General features: G+C 32.9%; 1 protein-coding gene, 2 non-coding genes and 1 pseudogene across 6 annotated transcripts; 3 read left to right on the forward strand and 1 right to left on the reverse strand.

Annotated features, from left to right (window-relative positions):
• TRNAG-GCC lies at nucleotides 1-70 on the forward strand. Its single transcript has one exon. It is a non-coding gene; the product is annotated as a tRNA-Gly (tRNA).
• A 500-nt stretch (nucleotides 71-570) lies between these two features.
• On the reverse strand, nucleotides 571-6,104 carry LOC110698115. Of its 4 annotated transcripts, none has more exons than XM_021875521.1 (4): nucleotides 5,764-6,104; nucleotides 4,844-4,913; nucleotides 4,650-4,729; nucleotides 571-816 (listed from the first exon to the last, which is right to left on the reverse strand). In XM_021875521.1, exons 1-3 carry the CDS (start codon nucleotides 5,953-5,955, stop codon nucleotides 4,677-4,679), a joined length of 315 nt encoding a protein of 104 aa, XP_021731213.1. In that variant the 5' UTR covers nucleotides 5,956-6,104; the 3' UTR covers nucleotides 571-816; nucleotides 4,650-4,676. The 4 variants fall into 4 exon arrangements, with proteins under 4 accessions (XP_021731213.1, XP_021731211.1, XP_021731212.1 ...); XM_021875519.1 differs by having other exon boundaries at nucleotides 571-835; XM_021875520.1 differs by having other exon boundaries at nucleotides 571-849.
• Nucleotides 6,105-11,068: 4,964 nt separating this feature from the next.
• Nucleotides 11,069-12,211, forward strand: LOC110698264 (annotated as a pseudogene).
• Nucleotides 12,212-12,950: 739 nt separating this feature from the next.
• TRNAG-GCC lies at nucleotides 12,951-13,021 on the forward strand. The gene has a single exon. It is a non-coding gene; the product is annotated as a tRNA-Gly (tRNA).
• The last annotated feature ends 4,710 nt before the right edge of the window (nucleotides 13,022-17,731 follow it).

The following is a 17,731-nucleotide window of genomic DNA, read 5'->3' on the forward strand; positions in this document are numbered from 1 at the left end:
GCACCAGTGGTCTAGTGGTAGAATAGTACCCTGCCACGGTTCAGACCGGGTTCGATTCCCGGCTGGTGCAACAAATATTTCAATTTATGATGAATGATTTGCGCCCTAATGTGACGTTTGCCCGTCACATTTGAATCTGACTGATCAGCTAAATAATAGCGCATCTGAACTTGAATTTTTGTGTCTATGTTTCCATGCTTGCTCCATAGTTCATATAATCATATGAGTATGTGTCATCCTAAGTCGAAATCTTGAGAGGCTTTCATGTCATATCAATAAGCTTCTTCTACGTAAATGATGTTATCGTCTTTTTTTCTTCTTTGTAGCATACCAGTATTTGCTTGTTACTAGTAGCGAGAAATAAGAAAATGGAGTAAGTGTTTACATATTGTACTTTTTTTTATAACAACTGAGAAAAATAATCATTAGGAAGCGCTCTTTACTAGGGGAATTCCTATATAAGGATGAAATTTCGTGTATGCTTGAACTATTTTGCTTACACTTGCGACTTTGCGAGTTGTGACTTGTGTTACTAGTTAGGATTAGGAAGGAGTATGAGTATATCAATAGTTATACTCTTAACAGTGCTTAAAATATGCTTCCTTGATTCAATTTCTTTCCAAAATTAACGAAAGGTAATTTTACAAACATTTATGAAGATGATAAAATAGAAAAACAGTGCTCGAGCTTCTTTTCTTAGTTTCTCAAGCTTCTGATTTCCATGGCCCCCATCCAGCTTTCGCATTCCATCTCCAAATCTAAAATCCAGAGTTTTTTAAATAATACCAAGTTGGCTTCTCACTTTCCAGCTTCATACTACAAGATCGACGAAAACCTGATGATGCACAACTACTATCAACCTTTAAAATTTTTTATACGAAGTAGAAAATACAACGAAAGTATCTAGAATAAACAGCAATGGCTTAACCCTTTCTACTTTTTCTCAACTACATAAGATATCAGAACACATCTATATATGCCAAGCGTAGAATGGAGTAGTGTACATCAAGAGAGAACAAAAGAATTTACAGACAAGTGATTTCCATAATAAACTTTGCCAACCTCCCTAATAAAGAGGTTTAAGGTCTTGCAGACAGCTCTACTGAGTTTTAATTCACATCAAAATTTAAAATCCGCAGTCTGCACTCGACTGATCCTCCTGCAGGGTGGCTGCCTGACTGGTCTACTGTCATTCGGATAAAACATAAAGATTCATTGATTCCAAATTTGTATACAAGACTGTCCAAGCAGCTCATATCTTCAACCTCCACTAGTCCACGGCTGATAAATGATCAATTCAGAATATGCCAAGGATCCTATATCAGGGGGGTTCACATCAAAATGATACTTATAAATGTAGGTGTCGCTCTGAGGTCTTGTAAATGGTAGTTCGGCTTGTCTGCCAATTTCATTTGTGTTACTAGCAAAAAACCTCACATAACCAAAGCCAGCATTCAATCTAACAAATCCTTATTGTAGCCTGTAGCTTGTCTTGTCTTTCAACTCTACCCCGTATTAATATGGGGAAAAAAAAATATTCAGGAACAATGGGTTGCATCATCTGTGGTAAGACTCCTAGCATTACTCACATAAATCATCTGAATGCCCTAGAGATTACTGAGCTGATTGTAAACAAGCAAGCGTATGATGCCATGTTGTTAGGGTGACTACTTAGAAAGCAGGAGGACTATTGTGTCCTCCTGGTAGGGTCATTGGTTATATGGGAGCAAGTGTATGGTCTATAGACGGCAGATTCTTTCTAAGTGCACATTGCACCATCTGCCTCTCTGTTGTATCAACAGAGGAATTCAGCTACCCACAGTCTCCACCGTGTAGGAAGGCAAAGGATCAAGATCTGAGCCTTGCCCAGTGGGGGTCTTAAGAAGTAAGAACAGAACTGGATGAAATGGAAGATAGTAAAAGATCCTATAGATTTGTTTAACTATGATAGTGATACACCACTCGCCTGAGTGTAATAAACAGGAATTATGGGCAGAATATAAAGAAAACGACAAAAATGATAGATGATATGTGGGTTACAGAACATTATAAGCATTTTCAAGGTTCCAAGAAGCTTGATCCTCTCCCATAAACACTGAAACTGGAACACTCGATAAAATTTTAATACTCTTCCCTCTATTCTCCTATATATATATAGACACGCTGCTCTTTTCTATCCAATTCTCCCAACTTCGTCCTCTAGCTATTTCATAAGAGAATTAAAATATCATATTTTAATGTATCCCTCCCCTACACTCCCTCCATGCATGACATTGAGCAGGACAGGATCATAGAGCATAGAATGTGTTCAGAACTCATTCTTTAGCTTTGTATATACTGTAAGATATTTGAAAATAGTAGTAGAAATAATGTTTTAAAATAGTAGTATAAATAATGTGCAGCAGAAGATTGTTAAAATTAAATTCTAACAAGGATCAATTTCACATCTTCTATTATTCACAATACTTCTTCAGATGATTAAGCTTACGGAAATCTTTAACACATTACTACCAACAAATAATGTGCAGCAGAAGATGGTTAAAATTAAATTCTAACAAGGATCAATCTCACGTCTTCTATCATTCACAAATACTTCTTCAGGTGATTAAGCTTAAGGAAATCTTTAACACATTACTACCAAGAAGATGCGAGTAACATCATTAATCTCAGCTATTAAACAATATTAGAATACATAAAATGTTTAAGAAATTAATTAGTGAAAAAATACATGTAATTGATTAATTAATACCAAGTATAGTATATCATAGAATCATATAGCTGGGATGGTATGGTTGTAACATTGTATTAAGCTCCTAAAGCCAAGATTGTTTACTCAAATAGAATAGGAGGATTCCTCGATATATGATTTCAATTCAGATGGGAATCAATCATTTCTTGGGTCATAATAAAACATCAAAAAGTTTGATAGAGACTTGAACATTCACAGTTTTAGGGTTGGTTCTATACGTCTATGTTTGGCTGGATGTACTCCAAGATCAGGAAAATTTGGTAGTTAAACAGGATAATGAGTTCTCTGCTTGGGTGGAAGCATGCAGTTTCCATGATGAAAGACCTTAATACTTAATAGAGGTGTACAGTGCAAGCTCAGCTGGTTGTGGTGAGGTCACTTGTGCTCTCTTCTCTCTCAATATATAGTGGTTTAAAGAGATAATGGTATGTAACTTATGTCAATCAATGTCCTTTAATACTAGCAGATGGATCCACTAAAAGGTTAACTCTTCATCCAGGCAGCTGTATTGAGGCTTTCGCCATCTTCAGGCAAGCAAAATGGAAGCAGCATCAAAAGCTGGTACAGGAAGTTACAGGAACATCACAAAAGGATTTATCTACCATCTACCTTCTTCCAATCAGTTCTTCAATCTAAATTCTAATGGAGTCCAAAGGAAACAGAAACAGGAGTGCTTTAGATGCTTCCCATTTATCAGAAAATAGCAACGAAGACGAAGAAAGAGAGGTAAAATTTGATGATACTCCAACTTTTCCTCATCACAACCCGTATCTAAACAATTTTCAACTGCTAATACAAACTTATTTAACATACAAAGAAAGAACGTCAAAAAAAATGCACCATGAGCAAAGGTCATATGCTTGTTCTCATGTGGGTCAGTGGATGATCATTGCTTACCACACTAGACATGGTCACTGCTTGAAATTCAGGGTCAAGTAGGTATCTACCTACAAAAACTTTAATTAATCTATACAGATGGGATCAGACTCCTCAATACTGACGGACGAGATTCTTTCAAAAACAAGCCAATCCTAGAATATTGCTTATTAGCTAGAGCTTGTTAAAGCTCCAGCGGAAACGGATCAGTAGCCTATGAGGGAAGCTCGAGCAATTCATCTCCGAGTTCCAAAAGAATTTTATATAAGGAGATGAGCTTTATCACCACGACAAAGTTATTTATAATTCTTCCACCGGAAGATTCAGCCAAAAAAAAAAAAAAAAAAAAAAAAAAAACACACACACCTAGATACTAGGTTCATTTTCAGAATATGCAACATGGCTAAACCAGCTTCTGAAGAATCACACTAATTATATATTAAAAGCTTCCTGCCAACGGGGGCACTTCAGGGCCCAAAGGAGAGCACAAGTGCTCCTAAATTTTAGGTTCAGTACTTCCAACTAACTCCCAAATTTCCAAATTTGTCCTATTGTTGCCCCTTCTACATGTTATCCCTTCTAAGGAAGAGCGCCATAAGGAGAATATCCCAATGCCTCTGAAGGCCTCATCCTTTTTTTTCAAATTTGCTCTACACGCATTCCAATCCCATCCAAGACCGCCATCTGACCTGCTTTCCCCTCTTTTCCTTCATTTTATTTCAGGGTTTGAGGTGAGCGAAGTAGAGGTTAAGTTTGAAGAGAATCCAGGTTTAATGATTTGATTTGAAAAGGTTATATAAGATGACCAAATCAGCTTAAGCAAAAGAAGAGCAAGAAGCCGAAGAAACATGCAATCAATATAAATACAATGAATTAATTTGACATCATGATTAAAATTGCACTAGAAATATATCATACACCAACACCAAAAAAGTGTGCATACAAAGAGTCGTACCACAAAATGAAATATCTCTATCTATAAAGTCTCAACTAGAAGGCCAGTGCCAAAGTAGTTAAAACTCACTTAGTTACCAATGTCCGATAAACTTAGTCATTGTGCTCCACCCATCAATTCATCAGAATCTGAATCACTTGCATTATAGCCTATTTAGACCACAGACAAGAAAACCAAAATAAGGAAAGGGAAAAGATAAGAATGATATAAGTGAGCAAGAACAAGAAACGTCAGGTTTTTTCCAAGGGAATGAAGGACGTTACCAGGGTGCTTTTCGCCCACTCTCCAAACTGATGATCTTACCCTAGAAGCCTTTGACATCCATACTTTTGCCTGAAATCCATAGATAGTGAGACATGATCTCAAACAAATAAGCAACATTATGGCACAAACCAAAGCTATCAAGAAGCAACTTATAAAAAGCACACTAACAAGTACTAGTATCTCACATCAATTCTAGTTGCTTCTACCGTTACAGTTCTTGCTGACAAGGGAGCCTCAAACTGCATGGATATGTATTCCTAGGACGAAAAAAGGACTATGCACCAAAAGAAAAATAATCTTTACAACTTTAAAGCAAGCTATACAAAAAACTAGAACCCTAATATTTAGCCAAATCATTCGCCCAATTCATGTCGGAGCACAATCACTGAATCAAGTATCAGCTAATGCTTCAACAAAGGAGCAAAAGAAGAACTAACATATTTTGATTCCAATTCAAATTAAGGAATCCAACCAAACCCTAGGAATCTAACTGTCATAACACTACCCATTAGAGAACAATCAACCCCAAGCACAAACTGGATCCCACACAACTCAAAAAGCTGTCACAAACCCAGAATTTATCCATTCAATACATAGAATATGCAAACTTGTGCAATCACAATAGTCAACAAACAAATCAATCAACTGACAAAAACACACAATCACATTAAATTCAGCAAAAATAAAATGATGGGCATCCATAAAAATCACCAAATAACACCAAAGTTACAAAATTGAACCAAAATTTTTCCCCAAAATAATAAATTTAAAAATCAAACCTTTAGGGCAAATTCAAATTCACTAATTAACATCACTAATTCATGAAATTAACAAAACCCCACAATCAAACTCATTAAATTAACACAATCTAAAATGATGGGCATCAATAAAACTCTCAAAAAATAAAAAAAGGAAGGACCTTTTGGACATCTTTGGGAACACCATAACCAGAGAAATACATCTGACTAACAAGAACTTGCATATTAGTATCGCCGCCTTTAGCCTCCTTGAGAGTGTCTTGAAACCACCGCATCACACAGTCGGCCACCACCTCCGACAACGGCTGCCGCGCCTCTCTACCGCCGTTGCTGCTACTGCCTCCGTTTTGCATGTCGTTTTATTGCTAATTTTCTGCGTTTTGCTCAATTATTTTCTGATTTTTTTTTTTCCTTACAAAAATGAAAGAGGAGAAAATCAAGGGGGAGAAATGGAAGCAATTGTAGCAAGAGAGATTCTCGTGAGAAGGGTTTTTACAAAATTGAAGTCAATTAGATATGTACGACGTCGTTTTGTATAGCAAAGCAGGGTCACTTTCAGCAGATATCCGGTTGCCAATTGATAAAGTGACAACATTTTGCGGTTATACATCCAACCAGAATTTTTTCCTATGAAAAAAATTTAATTCTTTTTTCTTCAATTTTTTATTTTTTTCATTTAATCAATCAATTAATAACTATACACTAAGCTAACCCTATCGATCAAGATCGAAGGCCCAACATTATTGATAACAATTCTGATCTGAAGTCAACTTCAGAAACAAAAAACCCAAATCTTATAGGGTCAAGTTATCGGTTTTGTAACCGAAAACGTATTGATTCCTATTTGCATCTCACTCCAACAATGTATGGAGCGATTTTTAAGGGACGGACACTACACTACTATTGCTCTTCCAAGAAGGATTTTATTAGCATCCGAGTACTCGATCATCCAAAGAAGATGGATTGTGTTGAAACTCAAGAAGTTTTTACACCAATGGAGGTTAGTCACCCCCCTGTGAATGGGCATGATAGGTGTGAAGCAACTCCAAATTTGGCACAAGAAGATTCGACCATAGGTATGGTTGATCAAGTGTCATCATCGTGTGAAAGTACGTCGGTGCCCCTTCCAGATGCTCCAGTCTACTCCCCGGTGAAGTCTGCTGCAAGCCCCAACAATTCCTCTTCTCAAAATTTGAAGTTATTGGTTTCTTCTTGTCGTTCCAGAGCTAGAAGGCAAAGTCATTCTCTAAGAAGTTTAACTTCCTCTGTTTTTACTAACCCTTTGTTTTGCAGGATGAGTGGCTCAAAAAGGAAAGCGTCTTATCCCACCGAACTTGTATGGCTTCCGAATAGAAAGTTGTTATATGGTTCTACCCCTAATGTTCTAGTGTGTACTTTAGTTTATGATTAATTTAGGGTTTTGCTGTTGTCAAAAAAAATAAAAAAAAATAAAAGACACACCAAAAATTGACATGTGTCATTTTTTTGGTGCATCCCTAAGGGGGTTTTTTTTATTATTTTTATTTTTAAAAAAACAAATATTTTACATAAATATAAGAATTAAAAAAAAATTAATGTATCATATCACAATATATATTGATACCTTTCTTTCAAAAAAAAAAATAAAAATAAAAATAAAAATAAAAAAAACTGATACCAAAAACTTAAGTAAGAAAATAAAATCAAATCAAATTCTTAACTTACATATTATTATATGCAACTCTACCACTTATATAACAATGCTTTTTCAAAAAAAAATAAAAAAAAAATGTATATAATTACGTGTGAAAAGCTTGTTGGGAAAAATAAGAAAAAATATTTTTAGTAGCTGATTATTGAAAAAATATGTTGTATGAGAGAATGAATGATAGTGGGTAAAAAGGAGATCTTATGTATGGGTTAAATACATATTGCTAACATATTCATTTGGTTAACAAGAAAGATATGATATAAATGTATTGGTGAAATATATTGTATATAAATATAAAAATAAATATATGCATATTTTAAAATATTTTTGGAGCTAATATATTTTGGAGCTAAGAAAGTAGTTCAAAGTGTAAAAATCCATAATCTAAGTAGAATTTTATTACTATATTGACCTGTTAATTAGGGTCAGGTCATGAGTCATTTCGGATTGGGTCACTTCAAGTTACGAGTCAAGAAATGTTCAACCCTTGCCCAAAGTTTTGAGTTCGGGTCAACCCAACGGGTTTTGAACATTTATTTAATTTAATTTATTTTTGCTATTTTTTTATTTTTTAATGTAATTAAATCGAATATTTCCACCAACATTATTATTAGTCATTATATGCCCACTAAATCATCACAAAAGAATGTCAAATACTAATGTATCAATTATCTTTTTTAAAATTAGACCTATAAATTAAAAAATTATCTTAAAATTCAATAATAAAAATTGAAAAAAAAAAACTCGGACATCGCACGGGCACACAACTAGTTTGCATATATTTACGGAGTATTTAATATGGAAAGCTATCAATTACTAGCATAATACGAGTACAAAATCAATGAACGATTTCCCATAATATTGTTGAAATAAAAATCAATTCCCATAATACATTGATTTAAAAATAAATTCCCTACATAGTGTCCACGTAGGATCATTTTTTTTTTTTTTTGCTTTTGGTTCAACTTAAAACCGCTAATGGTAATAGCGGTTATAGTTTAAAAGCGCTATTATCGTTAGCTGTTTTAAAAAAGAGACCGCTTCTAACAATAATAGCTCTCTTTGCGTCCTTGGTTAATTCACAAGGGTTAGTCTGCAAGGAAGATTATTTCAAAGAGACCGCCTTTCAATAAGACAGGTCTCTTTGCGTCCTTGTTAATTCTTACCCTACAGCAAGAAGAGAGAGCTGACATTTAAACTTATAAGTTTAAAGAGACCGCCTTTAAATAAAAACAGGTCTCCTTGATTTTATTTTTAAAAAATTGCAAAAGTTGAACCGAAAACCAATCCTACGTGGCACTACTTTGGGAATTTGTTTTTAAAACGAAGCATAATGAGAATTTATTTCTATTTCAACAATATTAAGGGAAATCAATTAACATAGACTATTTACAAAATTAATAACGACAGCTCATGAAATTCTTAGCTAATACATTGTAATTAGGATTAATTTAAGAAGCAATAAATCATTGACCTCCCTTGATGAACAAGTTAAGGATAAGATATACGGAGTATCCTCTTAAATTATGAAAATCTTGACCTTCTATATGTAGAGTTGTAGACTTCTATTGGAAGGGCACGGATTATCTATTTTAATTTGTATTTGCCTTACTTAATTGGTAGATCCCTCTTCCCTCAAAAAAAAAATAAAAAAAGGTTTATCTCTTAATTAATTTTCGATTTGAAGATTATAGAAAAAATAAATAATGAACTGTTATGAATTATAATTACGATAAAATATGGGCCCCTATATAAAAATGTTACTCGGTACAAAAATTAAATTGATTTAGGCGTTAATTACTTGCCTTGACAACGACAAAAAACTAAAACTCAATAAAATTTGGCAGTTCATAATTAAGGGAATAATGAGTATAAATAGTCAAAATAGATAGTGTAATGTACAATCATAGAAATGGATAACTCGAAGACTTGGACATTGACCAAACCTTGACGATATTGACTTGATAGATGTTATATCATTCTGATCATGTTCAATTTATTTGAGTTTGTCATTAATTAACTAATTTAAATTTTACTTATATTCCTAATAAATTTTTATTAGAGCAACTCCAATGATTATGGTTAGGGACTTGCTTGTAATTTCAACAATTCTCTAGCCATTAGCTTGAGACTCAAGCTAGAGCCTGACACCAAGTTTATATGTTTTTTCTTTAAAAAAAAAAACCAATAGAGTCCAATTTTTGGAGCTCCAAAAGAGTCCTTATGGCAACAAGTTTATATGTTTTTTTTTTTTTTAAAAAATAAAAAAGGAGAAACCAAAATTTCCATATTTATAAAATTAAAGCCAACAAACTAATTGGCTAACATGTTGTATTTGATTGGATAACATAATCCTACACCGGAAAGAATAACATTTATCCTTTTTCAAAATAAAAACAAATATTATCATAAGTATTTAACTAATTATTACAATTTTAAAATATATCCGTTTCAATTCAAGATAATTAAGGTAATTTGATTAGCAGTATAAAAAGTGTTTTCCTAAGCCAATTTAACTTAATATAAAAGAATTTTACTTCACCCAAATTGTGTCATCCAAAGCCCTATAAATACATGTGTTCATCCGCCCTAAGGCCATAATCTAAACACACAATATTTCAATCTTTGAAATTCAGAAATTCTCAAAAAAACAATTCGTAGAGTTTGGTAAGCTCTCCTTTTTCTCATTCAATTATGTAATTGCAATTTCTGTTTTTGTTCTTCATCACTTAGAACTTTCAATAATGTCATTAGTTATTACGTAGTGTAGTATTTCCTCTCAATTTTTCGTAAGCATTATGATTTCTTGTTTCAATGTTGTAATTGCGAATTGTAGTTTTTTCTCTCGATCGTTCATAGAAAAACAAAAAATTTATATTTGAGTTTGACCTAAGAAAGACTATTGGTATTTTTTCATGCTATCAAAGTAAGAAAATTTTGATGTAGTACAGTTTATGGTTTGTATACAAGTAAAAGCATGTTCTTGTAACTAATCTTAGTAATCTTGTTTAAATTTGATTTTTTGAAATAGAATAATCATCATAATAGTTGTTTATATGGTACAAACAAAAATTGTATTATGAATTACGTATTTTTTTATATGCAATATTTTTATTTTTATTTTTTTTTATTTTTTTTTTACCTTTAAAGAAACATATATCCATTAAAAAGAATTAGTTTGTTATTAATTAATTATTCTTATTCTTATTGACTTGACCTAATTGAAACTTGAAATTGGACATGCAGTGTTTGACGTATTCATAATTAGAAAGATATATTTTCTTTCTTAGTAAACAATTGTAATTTATAATTATATTTGAGTGATAATTTTCTAGTAATACCTTGTACAATCCAATGAAAAAGCCACTATACTTGGATTTCAAGAGAATACAAGTGGATATGCTACCTCGTACTTAACGGATCCCAAGAATAAATATTACTCCGTAACATTAACATATTTAAGTAATAATTTCGTACTAATTCTTGCTATAATTTGCACTTAACTACCCATCCCACTAATAACTAAGAAACATATGTAACCCAAATAAGTTATTTATTAGATAAAATGCACAGTCATTATTCACTAATTCAATCAGTTTTTAGCATAATCAATTATATTCTACGATTTATTGCTTGATATGTGAATAGTCTCAATATAATTTATATTTTCTAATTCACAAAAGTGAATTAAAGATAATTCAACCTTATTTTTTGTATCATGAAAATCTCTTCTAATTGTGATTTTGATTCAGAGCAAGTACTGAAATTATTACAAAATGGTGAGCCCTAATGCAATCAGAAACACCCTTGGAATTATAGGTATATATATATTCTCTTTTCTACCCTTTTTCCTTCAATTTCATTCAACAATTATACTAATATTACTTGATCTTTTTTACCAAATTTTTTGTGTTTTGCTTAAATCTAACAAAACAACACTATCTACTTTGTATTGCAGGAAACGTCATCTCTTTTGGACTGTTCCTTTCTCCCGTGTAAGTTTTTTTTTTTGTCTATTTTGAATTGTACTGTCTAAAATAATATTCTTTTTTCTAAACATAGATTAGGAAGCTAAAAAAAAAAATACTTCTCACACGTTAACGTTTCAATTTTGAATAATTTTAACTTATTTAATTTTAAAACTTTTATAATTATTATACTCGTATGATATTTATGTGTTTGAATAATCAATTGCAGGCCTACATTTTTGCCTATGCACGGTTATAAACTGTTTATTTTGGTGTTTATATGGTCTTCCCTTCGTCCATCCAAATAACATCCTTGTAACTACTATAAATGACATTGGTTTGGGCATTGAGCTCATCTACCTCGCCATCTTTCTCACTTATGCCTCTAATTCTAAAAGGGTAAAACTTCTTATATCCTTTTTCCGTTTGATTAAAGAACTAGTGATGTGATAATAAAATTCGTACATAGAAATATTTAGTTTATTTCAATAGGGTTGCACTCTTTTGAATATTAATGTATTGTAACATATTTGTATATTGCAGAAATTTATCTCTTTGGTTTTGCTTGGAGAGGTCGTCTTCTTTGGGGTAATATTGCTTTTAACATTGTTGATATTCCACAACACTGATAAGAGGACTATCTTTGTTGGAGCCTTTTGCGTGGTTTTCAATGTTTCAATGTATTTCTCACCATTGACAATCATGGTACGTTTTCTAATCCATCCTTTAACATTTATAATGTTTTCAAACAATTAAATTATTTCAAATATTTTGTAACGTTTATGAAATGATACTAATACACGATTTTTTTAATTATAGAAAAAAGTGGTGAGAACTAAAAGTGTGGAATACATGCCATTCTTTCTAACCCTGGCGGGTTTCTTGAATGGTGTTTGCTGGACCGCCTATGCATTTATCCATATCGACCTTTGGATGGTGTTACGTTACTAGCCTTTTTTTCGCCTTTAATAAATTTTGTAACACCCGTGTTTTTATAAGTGGTAACATTGCAAGTTATGTTCATCTAACAGTCATCAGTCAACAATTCTTGCTATTTTAAGGATTACATGTAATAATAATGCTATCTTAAAAATAACATGCACAATCTTAAGGATTACTCTAGCATAAAAACCTCAAATAATATAGTACGTATTGGTATTTGAGATGTACGTAGTTGTGTATATCAATGGCATACTTATGAATAGTTGCAAAAGTTTTAATGGAAAAATAAAATCAATTTTCATTTATTTGGGCTAGTCAGTCCATATCCCTCCTCTTTATCTTCTTCTCCCCCAAAATTTATACACCCATCTCACACTTTTTTGAATCTTAATCAAAATTTGAATGTCATAGTCTTTATCGTAGATTCATAGAAGCATATGAACTATCATTAATCAGTATTGCTGTTGCAATCAAGTATATTTATGATTTTACTTACAATATTTATGCGTAGTATGTAATTAAATATACAACATTTTGTCGCCTAAAATATTTAAATGCTTGTTCATCCCGAACCGTATATATAAATTGGCGACTTCATTTTGATAATGTTAAACAAAGTAATAATATTAAACATTATCAAAAATAAAGTGCTAGCTTCATTCTGTTGCATACACAAAGCTTGTTACATTGTATAGGCACATTATATTCATAGTTGGTAGATGAGTTTATGCTCAGCTATATCAAAAAAGCACCAGTGGTCTAGTGGTAGAATAGTACCCTGCCACGGTACAGACCCGGGTTCGATTCCCGGCTGGTGCATAAAAGCTATGAGGAGATTTGCGCCGTTAGTGGCAGATTGGGTCCGCCACAATTTGTCTGACCTTCAGATTATACTATAGCGCATCTGAGCTTTGTTTTTTTAAAAAAAAAATTATTTTTGTTATTAAATCTCCATTTATTTATTTTTGGGTCCATTTTTATAAATTGTAATCATGCACTAATGACACTTAGACATATTTATTACTTTGTACTCGTATTTATCTCTTCACTTGTAATTATTGCGAGAAAAAAGTGATCACCAGCTGAAGCATTGGCTCTAATAACACTTGTTGAGTCACACACACTCCACTCCACTCCACATTATACTTCGTATATGATATTGTTCGTTTTGTGCTTAGCATTTGTTTTTTAACATCTTCTCAAAAAGCCTCAAATAATGGAGTGTGCTTCCACTTATTAGGACGAAAGTCCTTTAATCCTTTTTTTTTTTTTTCAAGTGGGACTTGGGATGAATAACCCAACAATCGTTTTCAAATTTTTGAACTAATTTGAAGAGATCACGACATCAGCCTTAAATTGAAGGTATGTATTTTAAGATCCAAAATTATCGAATTTCAAAATTTACTGTAGTACATATAAGTGAAAAGATATGTATCCTCTAAATAGAAAGTATTTATGTACTCCATATTTGTATCTTTATAAAAATTCCCAATTCCTAGCTACTTTGTTGGTTGAAGTCTTTGAAATCATTGGTTTGGTTTCAAAAATTTTAATGCACAGCTAATTTGAAAAATAATACTACCTCCGTTTTCTATTAGTTGACACGTTTTAACTTTAGCATTATTCATGCACCTCCCTTTGACCATGTTTTGTAATTTATATGTGGAAAAAAAATATAGTCAAATGAGATCTTGTTAGATTCATCACAATATATATTTTCAAAATATCAACTTTTTATAATTTTTGTTTATCAGTAATTAAAGTATTAACGATTGAATTTGTGCATTGACAAACGTGACTAAAGAAAAGTCTCAATTAAAAAGAAACGGAGGAAGTATTCAAGGTGTGTTCTCTTCACCTTATAAGATCGGACTTGAACTTATCTAAACTTATTAATTAAACTTATTTGAACTTATTGAACTTATAATACTTTATTAGACCTGATTAAACTCCTTAAAACTTATTGGACCTTATTAGAACTTATTATTAGACTTGATTAGAACTAATTGGAATTTATCAAATCTTATTTAATTATTTAGAACTTATTAGAAATTATTTAACTTATTGACACTTATTAGATTTTATTGAACTTATTAGACCTTATTGAACTTAATAAACCTTATTGTAACTAATTTTCATCAATAAATAATTTAAATTCCTGTTGTAGAATAATAATGATAGGTATGTACTATGTAATATAGATAATACCTAAGTCAGCCTCTGACTTTCATTAATTTGGTCTCTGTCTCATTTACTCAAGATTTGTGAGAATTTATGTTTAAATTGAAGCCACCAAGTTTCTGGTGCGGCCAGCCACACGATGCGACAGGGTGCCAAGTCAGCAAATAATGACAAAGTAACCCCTAAGCAAGTACCCCTCCTACCTGGTAACCCCTGACCCACCTAGTAACCCTTGAACGATTAATTAACCCCATACCAACTAACTCCTTCAACCTAGTAACCCCTCCGACCTAGTAAGTAGTAACCCCCCTATTAACCCACCTAGTAACCCCTCCGACCTAGTAACCCACCTAGTAACCCCTGACCAAGTAACCCCTCTCACCTAATAACCCCTAACATATAGTAATTAAACCCTAATCCTACACCACCTAGTAACCCCTAATCCTACAGCATCTCAAAGCCTTAAACTCCACCACACCACCACCAACTTTCGTACCCACTTCCCCACGCCACTAGCGCAGGCCCCTAACACCACCATCCCCAGTCCCTAACCATGATCCACCTACCTAAACCATTACCCAAACCACACCACCACCATTACCTAAACCACGCCATTACCAACTCCCATACCCATAACCCCGATACACCACCAGCCCCAGCCCCGATACGCCACGCCACCACCACAATTCATCGAACCCACAAACAAACACGGATCCAACCAAACCCACAACCAAACCGCAAAAAATAAAATTAGTAAACATATACCTTAAAATTAACAATGGCTTCGAATTTCACTCCAAATATGGCTATAAAGGCCAAAATCTAGAGTTTTCACGGCTGAATTTGACCTTGAAACGCCAACTACGAAACCACCATAAACCTCCACCACCGACGAACAAACCACGTTAGAGAGAGAAAGTTTGAAAGAGAAAATGAAAGGAGAGATTTGAAAGGAGAGAGAGAGTACAAATCTTGGAGGAGAAAAAGAAAAAAGGAGAGAGAAAGAGAAAAGAGAGGAGAAGAGTTAAAAAAAATTATTGTGGTTGGTTGTACGGTGCGGCCAGCCGCATAAAACTTTGTGAATTGAAGCATGTAATATGAGACAAATTGAATATAGGGTGTGTTCTATTCACCTGTTTTTTTACTTATCCGGTCTTATCTGAGCTTATCTAAACTTACGTGAATTTATCTGAACTTTATACCATAGCTTATTAAAACTTATTGTAGTTGTAATTTGAACTTGAGCAACCCTTATAAAAAATTATTTTTTCTGAACTGAACTTATTTGAACTTAAACTTATTAGACCTGAAATAAGTGAAAATAAGGTGAATATAACAAACCCTTAAATGATAAGATATATAAATCAAATTAACATGTTGTATAATTTAATATTTATTATATTTTTTTTGATAAATTTAATATTTATTATTGATTATATAGCATTAATTTTTTTTTTTAAATGGTAGATTTTCCCTCCAAAGCTACTTTTACAATTATGGAAGGAAATCGCGCACACATCTATGTACTCCCATGGTTTGCATATCACCATGATACATATTACCTTAAAAATACAAATAATAATCAAAGACATAATCAATGTGATAGGTTTCCTTTTTTGTTTTGTTTTTTGTTTTTTATTTTAGAGAAAATGTGATAGTATATATAAAGGTATTATTGTACAATTGTTGTATTATTATTATTAATTACATGGCCTCACTCTAACCGTCCGATAATAACACAACTATTTAATAACCCTTGGATCTCCTCTCTTATCAAAGTGTTCTAAAAAATGAATTAATATTCTCATGCATTATAAAAATAATTTACATAATTTGACAAAGTGAATGAACCTAGTAAATTCATTTATGGTAAAAATCATACCAAAAATGCTATAAAAATGTCAACACTTAGACCCTTTCAAGTATTATACTATCACTGCCACCGATAATTGTTTTGCTGGCGAGAGCATCTCTCTCTGAAAACCCTGTTCAGTTTCGATGGATAAGGGCAAAGGAAAAGAAATTGCTTCTTCCTATGACCTAGAAATCCTGACTTCACACCAGTCGAAGGGAGAGAAAAGCCGTCCACCAAGCCCAATTAACTCCCGATACCCACCACCACGACCACCACCACCTCCACAACCACCAACACCAGCGACGCAAACTTTTTATTGCGTCCAATGCAATGCTAGGTTTGCTTCTCAATATGACTTGCGCGGTCATATGATGTACATCCATACTGAGCCACCACCCAGTGTCTCTACCCAAGAGACATGGCAGGCGGTCCTCCGAGCCCACGACGGTAATCCACCACCACAACTCGTCGAATTGTTCCATATCCAATTAAAGCGTGAGCGTGAAATTGAAGCTGCCAACTTTGTCCAATTGCTACTAGCACCACCAACACCCTCAGTAGGACTCACCCTCGGCGCCTTGCCTACTATCGAGGAGCAACGTCGTAGGGTGGTTGACCTGAACAAGGAGGCATCCGATGAGGAGGATGAGGAGTACAATTAGATCGTTGATCAAATTAAATGGATTTAATTTGCATGGATTGAGAATGTCACTTTGCATGGGAAATCAAAACATTTTTAAAAGTTTATGTTTTGTCACAATTAAATTCAGTGCTCTATAAGTTATGTTGTTATGTTTTATTTTTCTTTGTAGTCGATCTTCCCTACCCATATTATTAATCAGTTTATATGATGTTGTTAAGTTGTTGTCTCATAATTGTCTGAAAAAACAAGAGTTAATTTGAGTAATTTGATTATCCAATGAGCAATTATACAATTAATACACACATTATACAAGTATATTTTTTGCACAAGAATTTTGCGAATTTAAAAGCTTCAAATTGTATTCATCCTTTAATTTGATGCAAGGAGGCCAATGACATATAATACACTTTATGCACGCACACACAAGATATATGAAATAAAGCATAAGTCTTCTCGATTTAATTTTAATGGGTAAGCTTACGATTTCAAATCAGTATTCATACAAAATGAATAAAAATTTAAAATTTTTGGATATATGATTGTATATGTATGATTAAAATAAATTAGATCTAATCTGTATTCAGATATAAAATCTTATGATATGATCATAAACTTAACAGCTGTGGTTATTCCTCATTCAAAGTATGATATTTGCGTCGCTTGGTACTTAAGATTTTATCTAGTTACCAATATAGATTATTAGAATTTTAATTTATGTCTTTGCTATCACTAAGTACAACATTGATGGTGTGTTGCACGTAATTAACGCACCTAACATAGTGTTCATTGATAGCATAATATCCAGTTAGGGAAGATTAATTCATTGTATGGTGTTGATCGATCCTTTGTA

This window comes from Chenopodium quinoa, unplaced genomic scaffold (assembly GCF_001683475.1).
Source record: "Chenopodium quinoa cultivar QQ74 unplaced genomic scaffold, ASM168347v1, whole genome shotgun sequence".
NCBI lineage: Eukaryota > Viridiplantae > Streptophyta > Magnoliopsida > Caryophyllales > Amaranthaceae > Chenopodium > Chenopodium quinoa.

Coding starts and splice junctions, on each gene's coding strand:
- LOC110698115 (XM_021875521.1), bottom strand. CDS start 5,955: ATGCAAAACGGAGGCAGTAGCAGCAACGGCGGTAGAGAGGCGCGGCAG. Junction 4,914..5,763: donor TTCCCAAAGATGTCCAAAAG/GTCCTTCCTTTT, acceptor TATGGATTTCAG/GCAAAAGTATGGATGTCAAA. Junction 4,730..4,843: donor AGTGGGCGAAAAGCACCCTG/GTAACGTCCTTC, acceptor TGGTCTAAATAG/GCTATAATGCAAGTGATTCA.